Genomic DNA, 26,803 nt, shown 5'->3' with positions numbered 1-26,803 from the left:
GTTTATTTCACATTTAAGCCACCTATGTAACCACAGATTTCTCAACCACCAAGTGCATTATGACAGGACCAAAGGGAGCCCTGAAAACAAATAGCAAAGAGACCCAAGTCCATCTAGGGCTCAGGGAAGGCTTCCCACAAGGAAATCATGTTTGTGCTGAGATTCAAAGAGTCTCACTTCTCCTTTATACACACTTCACACTCCCCATTCCCAAACAGGCCAGGCCTTTTCACCCCTTCCTACATTTGTACTCCCTTCCACTTGCCTAGAGTGTTCTCTTCTTTCTCCCCAAGTCAATTTGGCTAACTCCTATTTATCCTTTATGACCCAGCTCAAAAGTGAAGCCATGGCCGCAGCCTCTACCCAAAGGAAGATGAAGTCAGTCCCTCCTCTGAGCTCCCACAACACTTGGGTACACCGTGTGGGGATTGTGTGTGTATTAGTTAGTCTGAACCTCCTTGCTGTGAGCTCATAGTGGCACAAGAGGCAAGCAGGAGGCAAGCTCAATAGGTATCTGCTGAAAGAAGGAATGACTTAGTTTTTAAAGGGGGCTAGCGCCAAGCTGGAGGTAGGGGGAAATGTTTCAGGGCAGAGGAGTGAGCTGAGCTTCTTGGAGTGTTGTCTTCACGGAACCGAGCCTGGGTCAGGCTGCTGTAATGAACCAACCTGTCAGAAGAATCTCAATAGAAAATAGGTCAGTTTCTTCCCAGCTCTTTAAGAACCAGAGGCTTGGTTTCCGCGCCTGCGCATTAAGAGAGTAAACACCTCTTTTTTTCACCCACTCCCGCCTGCCGGCCCTATCCACATCCCTATTGCCCCAACCCGCTCCAGCCTCCTCCCATTCTCCCCTTCCCCGGGTTGGTTAATGGTCTGTTCTTGGGAGTCTGGCTCGTTCTGGAGGGTGACGAGCATAAATGGTACATTCCACTGCCTCCGTTACCTTCCGCTTTTCGCTTCTTTTCTGTTCTGCTCCCCCCTACCGAATGAAGCTCAATAGACTGGCTCAAAAGAAGGAGGGGGAGCCGGGCTGAAGGGACCGGTCTGAGCCGGTCTCCGGCGCAGGCGCAGTGCGGATAAACAGGAAGCGGGCGGTAGAGGCAGCGGCAGAGACCCAGGGGCTTCGGGAGGAGGCAGCGGGAGATCTAGGATTATCGGAAGGTCAACAGAAGCTAACAGAAGGAGAAAAAGAGCCTTGGCGATCTGCCTCCAGGAAACGATACGTCGCGGACTCGCTCTCCGCTTAGGCTTCTGGCCTTCCCCAGTTTAGGCTGAGGCAGCGGCTGACAAAGGGCTCGCGCCGGTGCCGCCGCCCTTCTCATCCGGGCATTCGGGTCCCTGCGGAGCGGGAGGGGGAAGGGCAGAGGGGGAAGGGAAGGAGCGGGAAGGGCGCGCGCTAGGAGCCGAGGCCCTCTCTAGGGCTCCGGGCCGGCGGCCCAACGGACGGAGGCCGAGGAGGACCTGCAGAGGTGGCGGCGGCCGGGGGCAGGAGGATGGTGCAGAAGGAGACCCAGGCAGCGCTGGAGGAGCGGGAGAGCGAGCTCAGCTCCAACCCTGCTGCCTCCGCGGGGGCATCTTTGGAGCCACAGGCTGCTCCAGCCCCTGGAGAAGACAACCCAACCGGGGCCGGAGGAGCAGCGGTCGCCGGGGCGGCAAGAGGGGCTCGGAGGTTCCTATGTGGAGTGGTGGAAGGTGAGAGCTGTGTCGCGGGCTGGGCAGGACCGTCCTCCCCCCGCCCCACCCCAGTAGTAATCTGTTCTTTCCTGGTTAGGCGGATGGCGGCGGAGCCTGGGCGGCGGCGGTGGCGGGCAGGGGGGAAGCGGGGGAAGCTCTAAAAGGGGATTATTCCTGTGGGTCTGAAATTTGACCCTGCTGGAACGAGGGAAGAGGCGAGAGGGTGGGCAAGTCTTCTCTCGCGTTCTGGAACGGCGTCGAATTCCCTTCTGACTATTAACATGCCTGACCCCACCCGCCTTGGGCTTGGAGCCAGGCGTGCTCCAGTGGAGGCAGTGTAGGGATTCTGGTCTTGGGCTCTGAGTTTTACATCTTTGTACCTTGGGATCTTTTTTCCTAGGGTGGTTTGGGTTCACATACGGAAACGCATGTATAGTGCTGCTGCCCCTACCCTTTGGAAAAAAGACTACCCATCATATGTGCTAGTTGTATTCCTGGAGTGAAGAGAAGCACTGTGGGCCTATATAGTTTTACAAATTCCTTTTTGCTTAGAGGTGGGTTTTTTTGTTTGTTTTTTGTTTTTTCAGTCCCCAACCTCTCACCTTTTGAATCCAGTTTTCTTTTGCAGCTTGGAAAATTATCCTTTGCTAACTACTCTGCCTTGCCTCTGAGGGATGAAGCTTTGATTTTAGTAGTATCTGAGATATGAAATTTTTAGTTTAGTTATTGCAGAAGAGGTCTAAAAATTCATTTTCACCACCTCCTTTCCCATTACCATTTAGGAATGATGGACTTTCTTTAGTGGTTGGAGAAAATCAGTTTATGAATGTAATGGACAAATGTTCCACAGTTACGCGTTCTCTGAAAGTATAGATCAATTTCATTATTGCTCTTACCTGAAGTACAGCATGTATTCGAACTTTCTAAAGTATTTTGGCTGACCCAGGGTTTCCTAGCTTGTATACTTCATTATACATGTAATGGTGTGCATAGGAATAACAGTTAAATACTGGTCTTTATAAAAAACCAGAAAGGCATGGAAAAGGAAAGGAGGATTGTCCTCTTGGTTGAGAACTTCCGAACATATGGAGTATTCATTTGAAAGATGAGTGGTGATTATGGTATTTTAGATAAAGTTTAATTGTAGGGGAAAACAAGACTAGTTGGCAGCTAGGGTTAGAAATGAAACAGTTCAGTTAAGTTAACTGTTGCACAATTTTGGGGAAAACGGAATGGAAAAACTACCTATGTGTTTGTCTGGAGTCGATGCTTATGAAAACATAGCTTTGCTTGACTTATCTATCAGTGTATTTATAGGACTAGAATCTGCAGGGAGATACTAGGAAAAGAATATGTGTTTTGTGACCTAAGATCTTGGGATGGAGGGTGGGAGAGAAGTGCTGGACGATTAGAAATTTTAGAGCTAGACTACAGTGAGTCTAAGGAAACTTGCTTGTGGATTACACCTTCAATAATTATAGAAAAAGCTAGATCAGTTGATTTGTTTTTCAGTATAGTATTAAAAGGGAACTAGTCTACTTAGAATTGTCTTATCTGTTGTCTTTTTTCCTTCCCATTCCCTAAAATACTTCCTTGGTGACTAAGCACCTGATTTTTTTTTTTTTTTTGGTGTTTGTTTTTTCTTTCCCTAACAAACCTTTGTTGATTTTATTTGTTTACATATTTATGAGGTTAATTTGTGCTTTTATTTGCAAGTATTTAACTACAGTGGCCCACAAAATTTGTTGATTTTAAAAGTACATTTTACATCAGAAATCAACACACACATAAGTATACATATATAAAAGTGAAACAAAAGTTTTGCCAAAAAGGTCTACCCTGAGTGGTAGTTTTGGGGTTGTTTTTTTTACGAGTTGTTTTTTTTTTTTTTTTTGAAGCAGGGATGAACTGCAATGACAGTCACCAAAGTTCCCATTTTTTAAGGTTCACTTTAATGACGTGAATAATGTTGCAAGTTCTGTGGATGAATCTTTGTTGATTTTAACTCGTGTAACAGCTCTGCTTCCTCTTTGTGGTGCCAGTTAACTAAAACCAATGAACCTTACTCTCAAAGAGCAAAGTTAGGGTTTCTGAAGATTAAAACGTTAGACCCTTGAAAAAAAGTTTTTTAAATGTTGAGACAGCTCTAAAGGAAAGTTTAATGCCTACTCCTTTAAGAGGTAATGATAATGCAAACTGTTGAAGGGAAGCTATAAAGCCTTGTAAAATTCACTTAACATTTTAAATCACTTGTTAGAGAGTAACCATGGAATTGTCCAGATTCCATGTGCTACAGTTTCATGCATTAGTACCTAATGCATTTTTAATTTTTATTTTTTGTCTGTCTCATTGTCTTTGTGCAGAGTAACCATTCCGTTTAGAGTGGAGGTTATTACAGTTAAGAAATTTTGGTTTTGAGTTTGTTAAATTGCGTGTGTTAGGAGCATTTTGTGGTCAAAACAGAATTTGAGCCATCTTCATAATACTCTTGAGAGGTTGTCCTTATCTCTGGCAGATGATTAGATTGAGACTGGTGGAAAATAAAGGTTAGGCAAGCTGTAATACCAGTTTGGTGCTTATATCACTAACATCATCCATCTGCAGGTTTGTTTCTTCCATTACTAGTACTGTGCCCCCACATGGGATACTGGAGTGAGTCACATTCTTGAATTTTCAGTTATTCAGACATTTGCTCTGGAATTGAGATTGCTTGAGTTTCCTGTTTGGGCCAGTTCCGATGTTGAATTTGCTGTGAGTGTAGTTTAAGGCCCTTTTGGGGTCTCTTTTACAATATAATTTTGGAAAACAAACAAAATCATAAAATTGGGTCAGTCAGATTTTTTACTAATTCTGTTCCTGATTTTTTTCCTACGTTTTCTACCTCTAAAAGTAGTTTAACTCCCCTCCTAGATAGTACTTGTTGTTAATAGCAGCTTGGGGTCACTAGGCTTCCCCTCTCCTCACTGTAAGATTGAGATTATCTTTTTAAAAAGTTAGGTTTAAATATATTTGGTCTTTTTTGACAGTGAAAAGAGATGACGTTAAGCTCTTTTTAGATAACTGTATCACATAAGTAACTAGTGTTCATGGTAGAAAACCCAGAATATTTGCCTAAGCAAAAAGGGAATTAAAGACACTTTATAATATTACCCCAAAACATGTTAATGTTTTACTAAACATCCTTCAGATTTTTGTATTGTTTACAAACTGACGTCATTTGTATTGTAATCTGCTTTTCTCAGTACACAGCTTATCACATTCTTACAATTTCATTCTTACTTTGAATCTAGGATTTTATGGAAGACCATGGGTAATGGAACAGAGAAAAGAACTCTTTAGAAGGTAATTTTTTATTATGTAAAGGAGAGAACTAATGTTCCTTTTGTTTGAGGAAATACTAACACTGAATAGGCTGAGCACGTTGGTTTCTCAGTTGCAGAAGTTACTCTCACCTTGGTCTTCCTCTTCACCTAGGCCAGTGGTTCTCAGACTTCCCTGGGAAAGCTGCATAGGTTTTGGGCTTCACTTGCTTCACTCAGAGCTGTTGTGTTTTTATTTAAGACTGTTGGATATGTCAACATTCCTTATTTAATTTTTTTTACAACTCCACTGGACTTGAAAAAGGTTAAAAGCTATCGCCCCAGAATATTAGCTTTCTAAGAGATGGAGCTGCTCCAAGAAAAGGGAAATAATTGAGGTGTACTGGTTATGCATGTTGCCTGTTTATATACATGTAATTTTTTTTCCTCTTAAGGCTCCAGAAATGGGAATTAAATACATATTTGTATGCTCCAAAAGATGACTACAAACATAGGATGTTTTGGCGAGAGATGTATTCAGTGGAGGAAGCTGGTAATCTTTTTCTTTTTAATCTGTAAATGTAGAGTGTGTGAAGAAAACAGGTATATTTTAAATGTAGTTCTACAAGAATTAAGTATTCCACTTTCACTTTGTAGGTAGTTTTCTTTTATATAGTAACTCTGTGTGTTAGTGCAGATTGAAAGAATAGCACTAACAATGTGTAGCCATGGTGTGATTCATGGGTTTGCCAGTCTGACTCCACCTGTTTTGTGGTCGTAATTGTACTTTTTAACTTCTGCCAGTGAACAGTAGGCCATTGGACAAAGAGGTGATGAAGCAAGGCTAGGCCTCCGGCAAGGCAAGTGAGGTGCCTGCCTTGGGTGCAAGTTTTAAAGTACTCCAAAAAATCAGTAATAAAGATAAAAAGTATTATCTATTTTTTAAACCAGAACTAATGCAAAAAAATCCATGAACAAAATAGCAAAATCTAAAATAAAGACAGGGTTAGTATTACTGTTTTTTTTCAGGTTCAACCAGGTATGGCTTGGTCTTAACCACTTCATTACTAGTACTGGTCTGTCTTTATTTAAAGTCAAGAAGGACCTTACCCTGGTTCAGGCCTATACTGAAGTGAAAGCCATCTCAAACTGTCCTTTCTGCATGTATTCTATTTTTTTTTTAATTGGAGGCTAATTATTTTACAATATTGGTTGGTTTTCTGCATGTATTCTTATGTCGAGTTAGCTACATTAAATTCATAAATATAAGTATGACAAATGGTGAAGTGCTTTTCTTTGTGTACTTGAGTGAATGGGGGAACATTTTCATACCTGGAATTAAAGGATAACAACTGGCAACCCACTCCAGTACTCTTGCCTGGAACATCCCATGAACAGAGGAGCCTGGTAGGCTGCAGTCCATGGGGTCGCTAAGAGTCTGACACGACTGAGCGACTTCACTTTCACTTTTTACTTTCATGCATTGGAGAAGAAAATGGCAACCCACTCCAGTGTTCTTGCCTGGAGAATCCCAGGGGCGGTGGAGCCTGGTGGGCTGCCACCTATGGGATCGCACAGACACGACTGAAGGGACTTAGCAGCAGCAGCAAGTAATTTACTTGTTACAAGTAAGTTAGTTACAAATAAACTAACAAGTAATTTACTTGATACTTGGTTACAGAGCCCAGCCAAGACAGTGAAAGCAGAAAGTTTTCTTAAATTATGAAAAAAGCAATTAAAACTCCATCTAGTTTGTTGTTTACTACTCTATATAACTTAAGTGTTTCTTCAGCTTGATTATTTTCTTGTGATGCTGGTAATGAAATTTAATGTGATCAAAATATAGTTAAATGACTATCTTAAGATACTACTGAAAGTTATTTAAAGATATATCCTGTGGTATGGAATAGTATTTCAGTTCACTTGGGAAAATTGTCTGTCACATTTTAGAAAGTTAAAGCTGTGATAGATTTTCCTGTTGTAGTTACAGAGATGTCAAGATTGTTAAGGCCATCACTTAACCCTGGTTCTTAAGAACACATTTTCCTTTTCTTCTAAATTATAAAGTAGTTATATGTAGAGTTATTTATTTAGGAATTCCAGTTGTACAGAGACAGCAAAAACATAACTCTCAAACATTTGAGAAATAAAATTGGTTTGCATTCAGTAAGAGTATTAATGCCTTAATTGAGTAATTTTGAGAAATGGCAATGGAAGGAAGAGAATGCTTTTATTGAGTTCAGGGTGATATTAAATTGTATCAAGTTTGTGCCATTATGTACGGCCTGACATTGGACATGACAATTTTGGAAAATTGAAGGGACTTTTTTTCTTATTGAAAATTGGAGAAAAATAACTTTCAGTTTAAAGGTGAAGGCTCTTTTAGTTTTCTGTGCTGCTTTCTAAAGTCATGGACTCTGTTCTTTAGAGCAACTTATGACTCTCATCTCTGCTGCACGGGAATATGAGATAGAGTTCATCTATGCTATCTCACCTGGATTGGATATTACTTTTTCTAACCCCAAGGAAGTGTCTACATTGAAACGCAAACTGGACCAGGTAATTTCCTTGCTTTTTCATTATTTTTCCCTGAGTCAGTACATGAAACTGAAAAGTTTCTGAGTTGCTTTTATGATATAAAAAGAAAACCTGATTCATAGAACTTCTTTGTTCCTGTATAGGTTTTTACTTTCTGTGCAAATTTTTTACTTTTGATAAGAATATTTTTAAAGGGAGTGAAAAGAGCTTTACTGGAGGTACCATTGCTTTACAAACTTCACTTTGCATAAGAACTGCCTTAAAAGAATGCTTAGAAGTGATGCTTAAAAGAATGCTTAGAAGTAATGCTTAAAAGCATGCTCATAAGCTCCATTCCCATAGATTCTTAATGAAGACTTGAGGTGGAGGCTTACCTCACATTCCAGCTGATTCTGAGTCTTCCAGAGTCACACTTCCAGAAACTGTATGCTGTTGGGTGCTTGCTTGACTGAACTTCTGAGTGAGGTTATAGAAATAGGATTCACTCGGTTATATGGTTAAGACACATAATTTAGTCTGGAAATGACGGGCTAGTTTCCCAAAATGAGATGAAAAACTAGGTAAACATGTAAGCTGTTGTTGAACCTGATTGGAATCTACATTATACTTAACATAAAAGCTGCACGTCTGTTTTGGTAAAGTAAGTGAAATATGTTTGTTAAAACAAAAGTTTATAGTGGACTTCCTAGCAGTCCAGTGGCTAAGGCTTCATGCTTCCATTGCCAGGGGTGTGGGTTCCATCCCTGGTCACGGAACTAAGATCCCACTTGCCTTGTGGTGCACCTTTTAAAAAGAAAAAAAAATCTATATATTATTGGTGGTATATATATTATTGGTGGTATTGGTAAAGAATTTAAAGTTATTAGGTTGTTGCAGAAGTAATTGTGGTTTTGCAATGTTGACATTTGCCATTTGATGTTGGAATACATTCTTAAATGTGGATATATTATACATCATTTTAATGTGCATTTCTCACTTTGTTTTTTGCTAATGACTTACTACTTGCTGTATATTTTTCATGTATTTGAAACTATGAAAATGATGTTAGACTAAAAAGCAAATTCAGTCAGTTTTCTTACTCAAGTTAAAAAATGGGTCATAAGACCGTGGAGACACAACATCAACAATGCATTTGGCCCAGGAAGTGCTAATGAACGCACGGTGCAGTGGTGGTTCAGGAAGTTTTGCAAGGGAGATGAGAGCCTTGAATATGAGCACAGTGGCTGGCCATCAGTTGACGACAACGACCAACTGAGAGCCATTAGTGAAGCTGCTCCTCTTACAACTAGACAAGTTTAAGAACTCATCGGCAGCCATTCTATGATTGTTCAGCATTTGAAGCAAATTGGAAAGGTGAAAAGGATCGATAAAAGGGTGCCTCATGAGCTGACCAAAAACCAAAAAAATCGTTTTGAAGTGTTGTCTTATTCTATGCAACAACGAACTATTTCTCAGTTGGATGGTGTCATGCAACAAAAAGTGGATTTCATACTACAACCAGTGATGCCCAGCTCAGTGGTTGGACCGAGCAGAAGCTCCAAAGCATTTCTTAAAGCCACGCTTGTACCAGAAAAGATCCTGGTCACTTTGGTGGTCTGCTGCCAGTCTGATCCACTACGGCTTTCTGAATTCCAGCAAAACTGTTACATCACAGAAGTGTGCTCACGATGAGATGCACTGGAAGCTGCAACACCTGCAGACGGCATTGGTCAAGTCCCAGTCTTCTCCATGACAATGCCTTACCTCACTTGCACAACCAGTGCTTCAAAAGTTGAATGAATTGGGCTACAGAGTTTTGTCTCATCCTCCGTATTCACCTGACCTCTAGCCAATCGACTACCACTTTTTTGAGCATTTCAACAACTTTTTGCAGGGAAACCGCTTCCAAAACCAGCAGGATGCAGGAAATGTTTTCCAAGTTTGTTAAATCCCGAAGCATAGATTTTTACATTACAGAGATAAACTTAACTCTCATTGGCAAAAATGTGTTGACTCTATTTTAAGTAATAAAAGATGTGTTTGAACCTAATTATAATGATTTAAAATCAACAGTCTGAAATTGCAGTTAACGTTTGTACCAACCTAAAAGTTTGGGATTGGCTGTTCAAGGGTTAGGACTTGGTGCTTTCACTGCCAGGACTGGGTTTAGTCCCTGGTTGGGAAACTAAGATCCCACAATCTGTGTTCTGCGGCCAGAAAAAAATAAAAACAAGTAGTTAAATTTCTGTGAATAAGCTCTTAAGAGGTTATTTCCCCACTTGATCATATTCTGCTATTTTGGTCTCTGATTGATGACTTAGGTTTGTGTGCAAAGAAGTTAGTTAGCATCAGTGTATCTTGACTAGAGCAAATGACTTGGATTTTTCATGTTTTAGAGTTTATCGTTCATTTTTTTTCCTCTGGTATGTATCTTCTGTATTGAAAGATGTAGAAGTTGATAAGCCACGTTATGGAAGCTTTAAGACAATTTGCTTAGTGCATTCAAACCCAAATGAAAATATGGGTACTGAAACTGTGTAGCTTTTTAACACAGAAAATAGAACGGGAGTGGTTTGGCATTGAACATTCTACTAAGGAAAATATTTGAATTTTAAATATAACTGTTAAGCTTCCCTTGTGGATCAGCTGGTAAAGAATCTGCCTGCAGTGTGGGAGACCTGGGTTCAATCCCTGGGTTGGGAAGATCCCCTGGAGAAAGGAAAGGCTACGCACTCCAGTATTCTGGCCTGGAGAATTTCATGGACTGTATAGTCCATGGGGTCACAAAGAGTCGGACACGACTGAGTGACTTTCACTTCACACTATTAAATATATACTTGAATATTTTAAAGCCTGTATTTTTTACTCTTTATGATGAGCTGGTAAAGCATCTTGATTTTTTTTTTTTTCCTTTCCTAGGTTTCTCAGTTTGGATGCAGGTCATTTGCCTTGCTTTTTGATGATATTGACCATAATATGTGTGCAGCTGACAAAGAGGTGTTCAGTTCTTTTGCTCATGCCCAGGTCTCCATCACAAATGAAATTTATCAGTACCTAGGAGAGCCAGAAACTTTCCTTTTCTGTCCCACAGGTATTGTATATAATAGCTTTCTATTTAACTAGTCTTGAAATACATAACTTTCAAAAGACCATGTATGAGTTTTATTGTTGTTCCCTGTTCCTTTGGTATGTAAAGGTAGGAATTCTTTTTCTAGAAGATGTTTCTCCAGATCTTAAGTTGGAGAAATTTTAGGGATTAATAAATGACAACTGAGTAGGTGAACGATTTCATGTAACGTTACCTTTTCTGGATTAGAGGAAGGGAATAGTATTATCAAAGTGAAAACTAGAAAAAAGCAAATTTACATTACATTTAACTAAGTCGCTTCTCATTTCCCTCCTACTTGTTCCTTTTTTCTGCCCTTGGCTATCTGTATCCCTTTTCATTCCTCCCACTCCCATCTGGGCTCTTACTTCCAGTAGTCAGAATAGAAAGCTTAATAATTATTCCCCCTTTTCCTTTTTTTCCCCCTCTTACTTCTTTCTCCCTGGTTCCTTCCACTGAAAATATTTTTTCTCTCTCAAAATTAAGCCTATAAGAAAACTTCCCCAGCCTTGACTTCTTGTTCAGGAAGAGTTTAAATAAGTTCTAAGAAATTTTAGACTGTATTGATTTAACCGTGTGTTTGTCTGTCTTGTTAAAGAGTATTGTGAAACTGTGAACCTTCTCTCTTCTGATGCTACATGAATATTCAAGTAATGTTTAATAAGATCATACTTGGTAGTTACTTAATTCATTGCAAATTATAATCAGTTATAATTGAGTTCTAAGCCAGGGGCATAATTTTGCTTTATTTTTATTACATCAATCCAGTCTGTTTAGCCTCTGATTGAAACTGAGAAATGTAGGCAATTCAGAGTTTGTAGAAAATGCTAAAAATTCCAATTATTTATCTTTAGTAAACTTAAATTTCTAGTGACCATAGGATCATAAGGATTGATCTGTCCTATTTTTGGAGGAGGAATATCAGGTTTTATGAATTGATTTTTTTTTTTTTTTAATACATTAATGAGCTAGTTTGTTGACTTCTTTTGGGACATGAGATAGAGGCCTTTTATCATTTGGATGAAAATAGTTTAAAATTGATAGACATTTTTATCCCTATTTGAAATACTCATGACTATTTCATTCCTATTTTACTGATTAATTTTTCCCCCTACATTCAGAATATTGTGGCACTTTCTGTTATCCAAATGTGTCTCAGTCTCCTTATTTAAGGACTGTGGGTGAAAAGCTTCTACCCGGAATTGAGGTGCTTTGGACAGGTAAGTCTTAAAAGATTTATACAGTAAAACTTGTAATTAACTAGGATCTAGAGAAATTGGTTGTTTGTTTACTTTTAAAAAGCTGAGCCTTAATGAGATTCTTTCTTTTACACAGTATACATTCTTCACTTAGTATTAAGAATAGCTTTTGAGGATTTTGCAGAATCTCTATCAGTTTATTAAATTTTATTTTCTTTGTGCTTGCACTGCATCTTTGTTGTTGCCCACAGGCTTTCTCTAGTTGCAGCTGCGGTACACAGTCTTCTCCTTGCAGTGGCTTCTCTTGTTGCAGAACCCAGGCTCTCGGGCACACAGGCTTAGCTGCTCTGCAGCATGTAGAATCTTTCCAGACCAGGGATGTCTCCTGCATTGGCAGGTGGATTCTTATCTACTGTACCACCAGAAAAGTCAAGAATGTTGTATTTTATGAAATGAAAGCCTTACTGCTAGATTGACAACCAGTAATCGATGAGCTATGTTAGCTTTCATTCTAAGAATTAAGGGAAGAAACCCTCCCAGGATTTAGGTTTATGAGAGTTTGTCTAATTGAGGATATATTATATTGGAAAAAAATTGTTTACATGGAAAATTTGTTTCTTACTAATGTATCATTTTGAGGAAACTTGCCCATACCTTTAATATTTGTGCCTTGGAGGGACTGATGCTGAGGCTGAAACTGCAATACTTTGGCCACCTCATGCGAAGAGTTGACTCACTGGAAAAGACTCTGATGCTGGGAAAGGTTGGGGGTGGGAGGAGAGGGGGACGACAGAGAATGAGATGGCTGGATGGCATCACCGACTCTGTGGACATGAGTTTGAGTGTACTCCGGGAGTTGGTGATGGACAGGGAGGCCTGGCGTGCTGTGATTCATGGGGTCGCGGAGAGTCAGACACGACTGAACTGAACTGAACTGAACTGAAACACTAATTCTAGGAATCTGAGGAAATACTGAGCGAGGGGAATAGAGCTGAGTAGAAGTACATGTTGCTGTGTTGTTTTAAAAAGAAAAATTGTTTAAAAATATAACAAAATAAAAAGATGTATGAGAGCCTTTTAATAAATGATGGCCTTTATTTCTAGGTCCTAAAGTTGTTTCTAAAGAAATTCCCGTAGAGTCCATTGAAGAGGTTTCGAAGATAATTAAGAGAGCTCCAGTAATCTGGGATAATATTCATGCTAATGATTATGATCAGAAGAGACTGTTTCTGGGTCCATACAAAGGAAGATCCACAGAACTCATCCCACGATTAAAAGGAGTCTTGACTAATCCAAATTGTGAATTTGAAGCCAACTATGTTGCTATCCACACCCTTGCCACCTGGTACAAATCAAACATGAATGGAGTAAGGAAAGACGTAGTGATGAGTAAGTAAATGACTTAATTCTTTTTTTTTTTTTTAAATGACTTAATTCTTGACCTTGGGAAGAGATTGGGGTTAACTAGAACCATTGGTAAATATATGTTCTTTTGTCATCAAGAATTTTTTTAAAGGTATTGTTTAGTCCTGTGAATGAGATATAAATGATAGAAAAAGGGCTCCCTGGAGTGTCTTTGGGCAAGTTACTTAATAATTTTTTGGCCTCAGTTCTTTGTTTTTAAAATGTGACTTGGCCTTTGAAACTTGAGTAACTAGACAAAGTAGTCTTAATGTTCCTGTTAGCCTTTGAGTAATTCTGATTGAATTTATGTTTTCAGGTGATTATATTTAAATGGTGTATTTTAGATGGCTAGATGTTCTTTTCTGAGTTGCTTACTATGTAATTTCAGTTTAGCTTACACATTTATGAAATATATTCTTATTTTAGACATTGGCTTACTGATTTTTATTTATGAAAAATTCTTAATTGCATTCCAGATAAGAGAATGCTGACTAGTTGTTTATTCATTAACATTTAGACACCTATTTATCAGACACTAAGGATTCAAAGAATAAAATAGTCCCTACTTTGGAAGAATTAGTCGGGTTGATAAAGCAGCAAGGAACTGTACTATAGAATGGTTTCTAGAGTACTAAGAATAATTATCTAGAGTCCTAGGGGGAACACAGAGTGGGGAGTGATTGATTACCTCTCAGTGACTTCATGGAGAAGGAGATACTTAACACTGGGTGAAAATAAGTAAAGCCTGTTGGGCATTGAAAGATTGGTGGGCTAGAGATGAAAACACTATCAGTGGACATTTATCAATGATTTGTCCAGTGATTCTGAAATTAGTGTTTATTATTTCATTTGGGATTTTACATTTGGCAGTGCATTTAGATGAAGTGATTCAGTGAAGGGTCTTGGTTGTTTTTGCATTATTATGCTTAAGGTTTGTTCTTACTCTGGTTCTTCTCCTCTCCAGTTTTACTGTAAGAATTAGTGTTTTGTAATCAAAACTGTTTTTGTGCTCTTTCTCTGTTTTGCAGCTGATAGTGAAGACAGTACTGTATCAATCCAGATAAAGTTAGAAAATGAAGGCAGTGATGAAGATATTGAAACTGATGTACTCTATAGTCCACAGATGGCTCTGAAGTTAGCTTTAACGGAATGGTTGCAGGAGTTTGGCGTACCTCATCAATACAGCAGTGAGTTTGGCCTTTCTTTGTAAGAGGGTTGGATTACATTGTTTGAGACATAAGAACATTTGTGATGTTTTATTACAGGCCCACCAAGCAAAATGAAATTTAGGAATCTAGAGAATGAGGTTTTTTAAATTTTACTTTTGGCCTTAAATAGGTTTTATCCTCTTGGAATGCTAATTTGTTTTTTAAATTTTTTTTAATGTTCAAAAATACGGATCTTCAAAAGAGAAGAAAATAAGAGGTGTTGCCATATTTATGATCTGTGTTTTCCCTTCTCTTCCCTTCCTCACCTCCCTGGTGGTTTAGAGAAGTGGCACTTTTTCTTAGGGCTCAGATTATTTGGAATCTCAAATTGAGGCTTATAGTTAGAGATATGATAAGTAGAAAACATTTCTCTGGATCTTATTTGTTCTCTCATTCTGATTATCTTTCTGGCAATTTGTTTTTATAGGTAGGCAGGTCGCACACAGTGGAGCTAAAGCAAGTGTAGTTGATGGGGCTCCTCTAGTTGCAGCACCCTCTTTAAATGCCACAACTGTAGTTACAACTGTTTACCAGGAGCCCATTATGAGCCAGGGAGCAGCCTTGAGTGGTGAGCCTACAGCCCTGACGAAGGAAGAAGAAAAGAAACAGCCAGATGAGGAACCCATGGACATGGTAGTGGAGAAACAGGAAGAAACAGACCACAAGAATGACAATCAAATACTAACTGAAATTGTTGAAGCTAAAATGGCAGAGGAATTGAAACCAATGGACACTGATAAAGAAAGCATAGCTGAATCAAAATCCCCAGAGATGTCTATGCAGGAAGATTGCATCAGTGATATTGCCCCTATGCAGACTGATGAACAGACAAACAAGGAGCAGTTTGTGCCTGGTCCAAATGAAAAGCCTTTGTACACTGCAGAACCAGTGACTCTGGAGGATTTGCAGTTACTTGCTGACCTATTCTACCTTCCTTATGAGCATGGACCCAAAGGAGCGCAGATGTTACGGGAGTTCCAGTGGCTTCGAGCAAATAGCAGTGTTGTCAGTGTCAATTGCAAAGGGAAAGACTCTGAAAAAGTAAGTATACTTAATATACTTGCTTCTCTGGCCTGGATGGATCCCCATGCTGATTATAGGGAGGCGGTCTTAAATGAGAATTGGCCACATCTTAGAATGTGTTCTGTAAAGTAGGTACAGACTCTGCTGAATCATGTGCTTCCATAGTTTGACCTTATGGTAGTTAGGAATGAAGGAAGGTCAAAGTTGATTAGTATTTTAGGAATATTTGTCAGTTTGGGGAGACACAGACTTTTATCACTTATCTTTAAAAGTTTAAGCCCTGTGATTCTTTAATGTTGAGGATAAATTTGCAGGTACTTGATAACATAAACCGCGTAGTTTGTTTTTAAGCTTCCAATTTTTTGAGTGTTGTTATTGATCCTCAATAGATTGAAGAATGGCGGTCACGAGCAGCCAAGTTTGAAGAGATGTGCGGACTAGTGATGGGAATGTTCACTCGGCTCTCCAATTGTGCCAACAGGACAATCCTTTATGACATGTACTCCTATGTTTGGGATATCAAGAGTATAATGTCTATGGTGAAGTCTTTTGTACAGTGGTTAGGTAGGTGCACCAGGAATAATCTCTTCTCAGATATATTGTCCCTTAAAAGAAAAAAAAATTATCCCATAGGGAGAAAAACATTTAGGAAATTGGTGAATTTCCAACTGTGTTTAAATTCCTTGCCTAGTTTTCAAAGGTGTAGCTATTGTTACAGACTTGAGGTGCAAGCCTCAGTAAACATATCGAGCATATTGATTTTTCTCCCTTGGGCTAATTCAGCATAAGTATCTTGAAAATGTGTTAGAAAGTACTGACTTTAACTTGCTCTGACTGAATGCTTCCTGGATGGAACCATGTATACCACTTTTATCTTATTTGGAGATGAGACTCTATGAATCGTGACAATGTGAGCTCTCTGCTGCTTGCTGTGTCTTGATAACATTAACGCTGTGTTTAACAGAACAATTGCTGAAATGACCTAAGGGGCCTGGAAAGAGGAAGCCATCCTCCCAGCCCTGTGCGCATGCGAGCTTTAGTGGTAGGCTATTCTGGTGCTACCTGGTATTATTTCATAGGACTTTTTCTTTATCCCTCTACCAAGTAATTGGTTTAGCAGGGGATAAAAATTTGCAAACCCCTGAAAATGCTGCATCATTAAATGGAAGCTCTCCAACAGTGAAAAAAAAAATTTTTTTTTTTTTTTTTAAAGTTCTCAAGCTTGGTAAAAGGCACCAGCATGGCCAAGTTTCTCCAGGGAATCTCATTTTATTTCCAGGTTTTCAATCCAGGTATAAGGAATATGTAATGGACTCATGCATAGTACACAGCAGGCAGCAAGGCTTACTGACATGTCAATTTTCATAGTAGTCACAAACACTATGATGGGTTACATAGTCTTGGTTGTGAAATAGAAATATGAAACACTGTGAGCTTACAGTTACTCAGAAGTGGTAGCAAAGAGGTTTCTCACTTTCTGTGTATATACTTTCAGATTCTCAAATATATAAAAAATTTTTTCCTTTGATACAACTAATTAGCAGCTTAAAATAGAGTGTGATTGTTAATTTGAAAATAGAGGGCAGTCCCTGGCTGTCCAGTGGTTAGCACTGCACACTTCCATTGCAAGAGGTATGGGTTCAATCCCTGGTTAGGGCGCTTCCCGCAGGGCATGGGCAAAGATAAAAAATAAAATGGGAGAAAAAGAATATAGAGAACTTTGGGTTCCTGTATATATCGCATAACAGGTAGAAGAGAGAATTGTGACCTCTTCCTGTTGAAAGGCTCCAGGATGCCTCTTCTGTGTGATATTTGTCTGCTTTTAGGCTTAGGAAAAATCTCTCTTTTGTTTGTTGGATGCTGGCATTTGCCTTCCAGGGGATATATTAACCTTTATAGGAATTGAAGTCTTAAATTTCCAACCTATAATCTAGATTATTGGGTTTGAGAAAGTGTTGCTTAAAACATTGGCTACTTAGCTTTCAGTTCACAAATTATTAAAAACTTTTGATTATATACAGTATTGCTGCTTTTTCCTCTCAGGCTTTTACCTCCGTACTGTACAATTTCGGGGGCAGCTTTCCCCAATTGTATATAGCTGTCGTACAGTCTCAAGGTCAGAGTATCTTAGAAGTTTTAAGTAATCATCTTGACATCCACATAGCTTCCACAACAGCTCACGACAAAATATTTTCATGGTTCTATAGTAATTTCAGGGAGTTACTGATTAGAACCCTTTGTTTTCCTCCAGTCTCCAGTCCAGCTGGCATTCAGTCCTTTAAAGAATGTGGCTATGCAGTACTTTTGATTACTAACGACTTCTATTATCTTCTTCCCCATTGTGTACAGATGGGAGAATCCTCAGCACAAGTTCTACTACTATTGGATGGACAGCGGCAGATGTTCACAGCGCGTCATGATTAATTAGTTTAAATTAAAAGGTTCTGTGAGGTAGCTCAGGTAGATTTAAGGGCAGTAGGCATGAACTGAAGTCACGTTTGCGCAGCGACTGAGGCATTAACCATGTTTTCATTTATACAGCTCTTCGTACATGCAACTTTTTATTGTAATAGTTGGAAGTGCTAGTTATGTTGTAGTCTCAAAGTGGGGGGTAGGGGAAATTGGCCGTTCCTTAAAGTTTGAGAGGTACAGTTTTTTTCCTGCAGTGTAAATTTACACTGAGCTATGGAATGGGGCAGGTTCTCTACATAACCAAAATTTTTACCCTATTTCACATTTATTTAACAAATACTACATTTTATATATATATATATATATATAAGTACCCCTACCCCTGAGAAATGACAACCCTGGATATAATCTCTTAATGGGTCTGAATTGTCAGCAAAAAAATTGGTTTGCTTTGGGACTGTCTGACTAGCACACTATGTATTATACTGATGAGACTGTTAACTTGAACAGGAGGTAGAATGCTGTCTTCAGTTGGAAAAGAACTATATTGCGCTGCTTTATCTTGTCAGAAGACTAGGCAGGTGATTGTGATTTGGCCTCCAAAGTATCTTTTAATTTTCTCTTATTACTAGCTTCCTTAATTGCCTATGGAAGGCAATTATAATTTGCTTTTAATTCTCTCATTATTAGCTTCCTTAGTTGCCTGTGGAGTTGGTTAAGTGGTGACCTTAAATGCAGATTTTTGGACCTCAAAGCCTGCCACTCCATGTATGAGCTAAGTGCACCACAAAGATTATAATGGTTGCTCAGAGGAGCCAGATACTGTCATACTTTTAAGAAAAGTATGTTTTAGTTCTGGACAAATTAGGAGCATCAGTTGGCTCTCTTTAGTTCTCAGAATGTCAGACTGGTATTGTTACCAATTGAGCCAAGTCTGAATTTGGATTATCCTTGTCAAAAAAAGTACTCACTGTGTTTCACTGTCAGCTCACTGAGTAATTTCTTTTATTCTGCTGACCTTAGTTTTCTGACAAGATTAACCCCTTTTCTCCCATTTTTCCCTTCCCTGTACCCTTCCTCAAAATTGAAAATGTGACTTCAGACAAGTTTAATTCCTTGGGCTGTGATAATAAAATGTGTCATCAATTTCACTTTATTTCACTTTAAAGTTACTGTACTTTTGGTAGAGAGGAAGCAGCTACCTTGATTTTTATAGCTGTACCTAGGGAATATTATAAATGTGACCTAGACGAACTTGACATTTTCCTTCCAATAATTTAATAAAGGGTAGAACTCTTTCACCAGAACAGTGATTATTCATTAATCAGAGGAAGGAACGTCAGTATTGAAATTCCATTACAAGTTAAAAAAAATAATTATTATCACAGCCTTGTCCTGAAACCCTGGATTATTATTGTTAGAGAGCTGTTTCCACAGTGTTTGTTAGTTTGTTGGACGTTTGAGACCCCAGGAAATCCCCTTTCTCGTAACGTTCTCCGCTTGGATCTGATCTCAACAGGGTGTCGTAGTCATTCTTCAGCACAGTTCTTAATTGGAGACCAAGAACCCTGGGCCTTTAGAGGTGGTCTAGCAGGAGAGTTCCAGGTATCAATATGAATTCACAACTGAATTGACGTTTTCTTTGTTTTATGAGAAACCTTATGTTGCGCATCAGATGGCTGGAAGGATTGGTCTGCCGAAGGCTTTCTAGTCCCAAATTCAATTTAGTTACATAGCTGGATTTTAAATCAAATTTTCCTCCTCTTTCGCAGTAATTTCTGAAGGAGATGCTGCCAATTCCCCCCCGCGCCTGCGAAGCGCAGCGGCTCTAGGTATACACTTCACATTGTTTCTTTGCAGGTCGCACAGCATTTTAATCTGCGCCCGCAATGCACAATGCGCGCATGCTTGTCTGCCAGGGAAAACTCCATGAGCAAAATAAATAATTATGCAAGTGAATGGTGAAAGGGCTTTGGGGTATTTTCCCAATTATTTTAGAAGTAAATGTTGTACTTGAAAGAACAGTGCGGGAATGAAAATTTAAACAGAATGCGACTTTCTGGCGTTGGAATTTTGTTCATGGACTTTTCAGGTGCTCTACTTTTCTCCCCCCAACAGGTGCTCTGCTGCGCGCAGCAAACTGAAGCGCATTGCTTTGGGGATAAAGCGTCTCCTGGACAGATAACCCTCTTCAGACCAAACCTCTCCTCCTGACATTCTGTTCTGCCATCTTTTAGTAGAGAGATGGTCTATATAAGATTGGTTTTAAAAAATAGATTTGTCATAATTGGAATAGATTTTTTTTTTTTTACTGTAAATTTAAATCCCCAGTAGTAATGCCACTAAAGCTTTGTAACTCAGTTTGGGTAATTTCGATTCAGAAGCATTCCCCTCCCTCAGCAAAGAGGTGTTTATATTAGTAAAGCATAGTGCACCCCTCTTCTTTAGGTCTGCCTGCAGTAGCCAGTTAATGTTAAGTTGGTAATCTGCAGTGCACACTCATTAAAAGAAGTAAATGTCTTCCCAGCACTAATCTGTCTCCCTTTTTTTTTCTTCCTACAGCGTTTGCTGCCAATTGATGGGGCAAATGACCTCTTTTTTCAACCACCCCCACTGACTCCTACCTCCAAAGTTTATACTATCAGACCATATTTTCCTAAAGATGAGGTAATTGTCTACTTGCCAACTTGGAGTGTGGTTATGGTGAACACTTCATACTTTCGTTTGAACTCCCTGATTAAAAAAATCATTTTTATGTCTTAAAATACAAACTTTAGATGGAGAAGGTTAACTGAAACATTTAACACGGGCAGTTTAAGGAAGAGCCTGAGGAGTTTAGACTCAACATCTTGTGCTTAGTTTTTTAATTATTTATTTGTTTGCCTACTCTGGGTCTTAGTTTGTGGTATCTTTAGTTGTGGCATGTGGGATCTAGTTCCCTGGCCAGGAATCGAACCCAGGCCCCCTGCATTGGGAAGGTGAAGTGTTAGCCACTGGACCACCAGGGAAGTCCTGTGCTTAGTTTTTATCAGATGAAATGTATTCAGAGTTGGAATCCTGAACAGTATCTGTGTGATATGTTGTTCTAGCCTGATGTTCTCCAATATATTTTCTGCAGTTTGTAAAGTGCTTCCAGGCTGTTGATAATCAGCTGCAGAAAATCACGTTTTAAATATTTTGGATGTATAGAAAGCTAAGAGAGACTCAGCCTCACAGTTTGCTGAATTTTGAATCCACTACTTAGTGCCACAACTATCCCCTGCAAAGCAGTTCTCACTGTTTACTATAACCGTGCTGTTTTTTCCTGATTTTACAAATATGACTCAATAAATAAATATTTAACAAAGCAGAGGTGATGTTTATGACAAGTCAAAAATTTTGTTATTCCCTCTTCTAGAAGTCCTTTATGACTTACGAGTCATATTGTCAGATTTTGTTGCCATTTTTCTTGATGTGTTGCTTAATTAGATTGTATTTTCAGGCTTCCGTGTACAAGATTTGCAGAGAAATGTATGACGATGGAGTTGGTTTACCTTTTCAAAGTCAGCCTGACCTTATTGGAGACAAGTATGTGATGAAGTGTTTGTTGGATTTGGGAGTAGACATTTCAAAGGCAGGATTATCTGGTTGTGGGGAGATGAAGACTAGAGTTTTTTAGAAGTCCTACTTTAGTTGTAATAAAGTCTGAGTTATTAATGTGTATAAATTTCCAATTTTTATTTATGTCAAATGTAATTTCCACACATTGTCAATTGAATGTATTGGGCTTTATTATATCACTGATTTCTGAAGTTTTATTAACTTAACTCATTCTGGTTTCTTTTCTTCTGAGCAGGTTAGTAGGTGGGCTGCTTTCCCTTAGCCTGGATTACTGTTTTGTCCTAGAAGATGAAGATGGCATATGTGGTTATGCCCTGGGCACTGTAGATGTGACCCCCTTCATTAAAAAATGTAAAATTTCCTGGATACCCTTCATGCAGGAGAAGTATACCAAACCAAATGGTGATAAAGAACTCTCTGAGGCTGAGGTAATACACAGATTTAGAATTAAACAGTGGTAATTTTTTAAGAAAGTACTTATTAAAATAAAAAAGCAAGCAGATATATCTTAAAATCCCAGTGCTTTCTAAATTTCTTACAGAGAAGAATTCTTAGGGCTTATTCTTACTAGCATGGCATTTTCCACTGTTCCCAACATCTTTTGATTTGGAGCTGTTGTATTACTTTCTCAAGTGAAAGCACAGTGTTGACTTTGAAAGAACCTTCTTTTTTCCCTTTCTGTTTTGAAGCACCAAACTTGTATGTCATGGTTTCTTCTTTGGGTACTCAGGGTAAGGTTAGTAATTAAAAATCTCATTTGTGTGCTGATGAAGCTAACTTGCTCTCTGAGTAATGCATTTCACATGGTAATATGAGTGAAAAGTTGCTCAGTTGACTCTTTGCGACCCCATGGACTATACAGTCCATGGAATTCTCTAGGCCAGAATATTGGAGTCGGTAGCCATTCCCTGCTCTAGGGGATCTTCTCAACCCAGGAATCAAACCCAGGTCTCCTGCATTGCAGGCAGATTCTTTACCAGCTGAGCCACCAGGGAAGCCCAAGAATACTAGCATGAGTAGTCTATCCCTTCTCCAGCAGATCTTCCTGACCCAGGAATTGAAGTGGGGTCTCCTGCATTGCAGGCAGATTCTTTACAACTGAGCTATCAAGGAGGCTCTCACATGGTAATAGGAATGAACAATAAAAAGTTTCTTTTGGAGGATAATGTTTACTTATACTCAATAAATACTTTCAGAGAATATACTTGGACTTATATTTGTGACATTGTCTTCTTTCTTCTGTATTGCTTCTCCCCCTTTTCTGAAATTCTCTGCCCTTCTTCCCCACACCAGTGTACTCAAATTCTATTACTGTTTTTTACCTTTTGCCTCTAGCTAGAGGCTGGTTTCGGAGAAGGCAATGGCACCCCACTCCAGTACTCTTGCTTGGAAAATCCCATGGATGGAGGAGCCTGGTAGGCTGCAGTCCATGGGGTCGCTAAGGGTCGGACACGACTGAGCGACTTGTCTTTCACTTTTCACTTTTATGCTTTAGAGAAGGAAATGGCAACCCACTCCAGTGTTCTTGCCTGGAGAATCCCAGGGACGGGGGAGCCTGGTGGACTGCCGTCTATGGGATCGCACAGAGTCGGACATGACTGAAGTGACTTAGCAGCAGCAGTAGCAGCAGAGGCTGGTTTGGAGTAGGCTCCCTTACTTAGAATTACATCAACATGACTGCAGCAGTCTGGTGATTGAGCTGTTGATGTGTTGCTTTTCCATATCCAACGGTTCTCAGCCTAGGAACATACGAAGAATAAGCAGTGTGTCTATTACAAACTTTTTTTGTAAAAATTATACAGTATACATAAAATTTACTATTTTAACCATATTCTAGGGTAGTTCAATCATGTTAAGTACATTCACATTTTTGTGCAAGCAGTACAAACTTTAAAAACATTGTTTTTTTAATTAGTTTTTATTTTGAATAATTTTAGATGTACAGAAGTTACAAAGATAATAGAGTTTAGGTATACCCTTCACCACTTTCTACATTTGTCCTTGTCTAACAAACCAACTTTGGTGCATTATTGTAAACTCTTCACCTTACTTACAGTTTTTCCATTAATGTCCTTAATCTGTTCAGGATCCAATCCAGTGTACTACATTTAGACAAAAAATGAAACGGAGAAGGCAATGGCAAGCCACTCCAGTACTCTTGCCTAGAAAATGCCATGGATGGAGGAGCCTGGTAGGCTGCAGTCCGTGGGGTCGCTAAGGGTCGGACACAACGGAGCGACTTCACTTTCACTTTTCACTTTCCACTTTCACACATTGGAGAAGGAAATGGCAACCCACTCCAGTGTTCTTGCCTGGAGAATCCCAGGGATGGGGGACCCTGGCGGGCTTCTGTCTATGGGGTCACACAAGAGTCGGACACGACTGAAGTGATGCAGCAGCAGCAGCAGCAAAAAATGAAAACATGTCACCCAGAATTATAAGCTAACTGATTTTGCATGTGGTAATTTTCCCATTACCAGAAGAGTTGTTATTGAATATTGCTTTCCTTTTCCTGTTTCTAAGTTCTGTAGTTGGGATATGTAGATTCATAATGAGTAGCTACTGAAAGTCAAGAGATTCATTCTAATTTTTACAGAAAATAATGTTGAGTTTCCATGAAGAGCAGGAAGTACTGCCAGAAACTTTCCTTGCCAATTTCCCTTCTCTGATAAAGATGGATATTCACAAAAAAGTAACTGATCCAAGTGTAGCCAAAAGCATGATGGCTTGCCTTCTCTCTTCACTGAAAGCCAATGGTGAGTAAATATTGTGGAGTTGCTGGTATTTGGGCTGCTGGGAGAAATAACAATAACCTCAGATGTGCAGATGACACTACCCTTATGGCAGAAAGTGAAGAGGAACTCAAAAGCCTCTTGAAAAAGGAGAGTGAAAAGGTTGGCTTGAAGCTCAACATTCAGAAAACGAAGATCATGGCATCTGGTCCCATCACTTCATGGAAAATAGATGGAAAAACAGTGGAAACAGTGTCAGACTTTATTTTTTGGGCTCCAAAATCACTGCAGATGCTGATTGCAGCCATGAAATTAAAAGATGCTTACTCCTTGGAAGGAAAGTTATGACCAACCTAGATAGCATATTAAAAAGCAGAGACATAACTTTGCCAACAAAGGTCCGTCTAGTCAAGGCTATGGTTTTTCCCATGGTCATGTATGGATGTGAGAGTTGGACTGTGAAGAAAGCTGACCGCTGAAGAATTGATGCTTTTGAACTGTGGTGTTGGAGAAGACTCTTGAGAGTCCCTTGGACTGCAAGGAGATCCAACCAATCCATTCTAAAGGAGATCAATCCTGGGTGTTCATTGGAAGGACTGATGCTAAAGCTGAAACGCCAATACTTTGGCCACCTCATGTGACGAGTTGACTCACTGGAAGAGACTCTGATGCTGGGAAAGGTTGGGGGCGGGAGGAGAAGGGGACGACGAAAAATGAGATGGCTGGATGGCATCACCGACTGTGGACATGAGTTTGAGTGAACTCCGGGAGTTGGTGATGGACAGGGAGGCCTGGCGTGCTGTGATTCATGGGGTCGCGGAGAGTCAGACACGACTGAGCAACTGAACGGAATTGAACTGAACTGGGCTAGGTGGGACAGGACTTTTAGGATAAAAAAAGAAGTAAATTTACATTCCCTTCACCACCACTTACAGTTTTGCTTCTGAATTAGTGCTGCAAGAACTGCATGTGTATTAACCATTGAAAAATGCTGCTCTTTTATACTATGAATGCTTGTATTAAGCCCCAATTAAATGAGAAGTGGACACATGAATTTATTTTGCCAGGAGATTTATAACTGATAGTTGAAGACCAAATGAACCTTGAGAAGACTTCATTTAGCAATGCAGAATCGCTGATACTTTCTCTTCTTTGAGTTTGTTACTTAAATCTTCAAAAATACTTTGCCGTACATTCAGTTCAGTCCAGTCACTTAGTCCAGCTCTTTGCAACCCCATGGACTGTAGCACGCCAGGCTTCCCTGTCCATTACCAACTCTTGGGGCTTTGTCAAATTCATGTCCATCGAGTCCAACAACCTTTTAAAACTAAAATTTCTTAGCGTTTGGGCAAGACAAAAATGAATATACAGAAGCTGAGCACTCATTAGAGAATTGTTGATGAATGAGAATGAACTTTGTTGCATCTTTGTATCATTTGATTCAATGGTGTCCCCTTTGTTGGGATAATTGAAACAACTGTCTGAGGAAATTATATTTCTCAGAAGTGTTGTGCTTGGAACTGAATCATACAAGTGTGAGATATGTCTTAATGTAAAAAACACATTCTGGTTGTGTTGACTTGTGGCAGGTTTGAATAGGCTCTGCTCTGTGGGTCCTTCAAAGGTACTTTGTGTGTATGTATAATATTCATGTATACATATTATAATTATACGTTCAGCAGAGCTGCTGTTTGCCTTGAGGTTTGTTCCATCCAAGGCTGGTGCCAGGCCCAACCCAGCTTAGCTTCCAAGATAAGACAGGATTGGGCAAGTTCAGGGTGGTATGTCTATAGACACTTTTGAGGGTTTTGGACAACTTCTTTGCTGAAAGATACTCTTTCTGGGGAAGAATTTTACTTGCTGTTCAAAAAAGATTTTTTTTGACATACATTTGACAAAGATTGTCTGTATTTAAGGTGTACATGTGAAATAATCACCATATTCAAGCCAGTTAACATACCCATTACTTTAAGATAGTTATCATTGCAATATTGATGAATATTAATATCCCTTGACTTTATATAAATTTTTAAAATTGTGTGAGATTTAGGGACTGGTATAGATACTCTCCTACTGTGATCTATTTGAAATATATAAAGATTAATCACAAGTTGATAATTCTACTAATTCAGTAACATTTATATTGTAAATGTTTTGTTTTTTTTCCCTAGGGTCCCGAGGGGCTTTCTGTGAAGTGAGACCTGATGATAAAAGAATTTTGGAATTTTACAGCAAGTTGGGCTGTTTTGAAATTGCAAAAATGGAAGGATTTCCAAAGGATGTGGTTATACTTGGTCGGAGCCTGTGACATTTGTTGGCACTATGAACTGTTGGAAAGTCTTAACTTCACCTGGTGGGTGGCGGTTGGGGTCTTCGTACAGCTCAGCCTCTGGAGCGGCAATGAATCAGCCAATTCAGATTGGAAACAGGACTGTGTAAAACTCACTCATCATACTTAGAGACTACTTACTCACTGGTTGGAAGAAGATAATACTGCTGCGAATCCTATAGGAAAGAGATTTGGGCCTCCTTGTTGGGTTTTGTGTTAGGTGCCAGGACCTCTTACATGGGCTTATAGGGAGGGGGTCTTCAATAAATGTAGTCAGCACTGTTTTCTGCATCCAGTGTGGTT

At 39.4% G+C, this 26,803-nt stretch overlaps 1 protein-coding gene across 3 annotated transcripts; it reads left to right on the top strand.

Moving 5' to 3' along the window:
- The first annotated feature begins 1,052 nt into the window (after positions 1–1,052).
- Positions 1,053–26,783, top strand: OGA (O-GlcNAcase). 3 transcript variants are annotated; one of them, XM_055424812.2, is made up of 16 exons: positions 1,054–1,689; positions 4,962–5,013; positions 5,426–5,523; positions 7,399–7,529; positions 10,407–10,578; positions 11,715–11,813; positions 12,897–13,181; positions 14,225–14,383; positions 14,832–15,445; positions 15,817–15,991; positions 19,359–19,444; positions 20,402–20,506; positions 21,321–21,406; positions 21,675–21,867; positions 24,036–24,195; positions 26,343–26,783. In XM_055424812.2, exons 1-16 carry the CDS (start codon positions 1,491–1,493, stop codon positions 26,477–26,479), a joined length of 2,751 nt encoding a protein of 916 aa, XP_055280787.1. In that variant the 5' UTR covers positions 1,054–1,490; the 3' UTR covers positions 26,480–26,783. The 3 variants fall into 3 exon arrangements, with proteins under 3 accessions (XP_088698407.1, XP_088698406.1, XP_055280787.1); XM_088842281.1 differs by lacking the exon at positions 24,036–24,195 and having other exon boundaries at positions 1,053–1,689; XM_088842280.1 differs by lacking the exons at positions 15,817–15,991; positions 19,359–19,444 and having other exon boundaries at positions 1,053–1,689.
- Positions 26,784–26,803: the final 20 nt, after the last annotated feature.

Source organism: Moschus berezovskii, chromosome 12 (genome assembly GCF_049115385.1).
Source record: "Moschus berezovskii isolate FMDL1 chromosome 12, NW_MosBer_1.0, whole genome shotgun sequence".
NCBI classification, from domain to species: Eukaryota; Metazoa; Chordata; class Mammalia; order Artiodactyla; family Moschidae; genus Moschus; species Moschus berezovskii.
The sequence above is the reverse complement of the archived record's forward strand: the minus strand, read 5'-3'. Positions and strand labels throughout refer to the sequence as shown.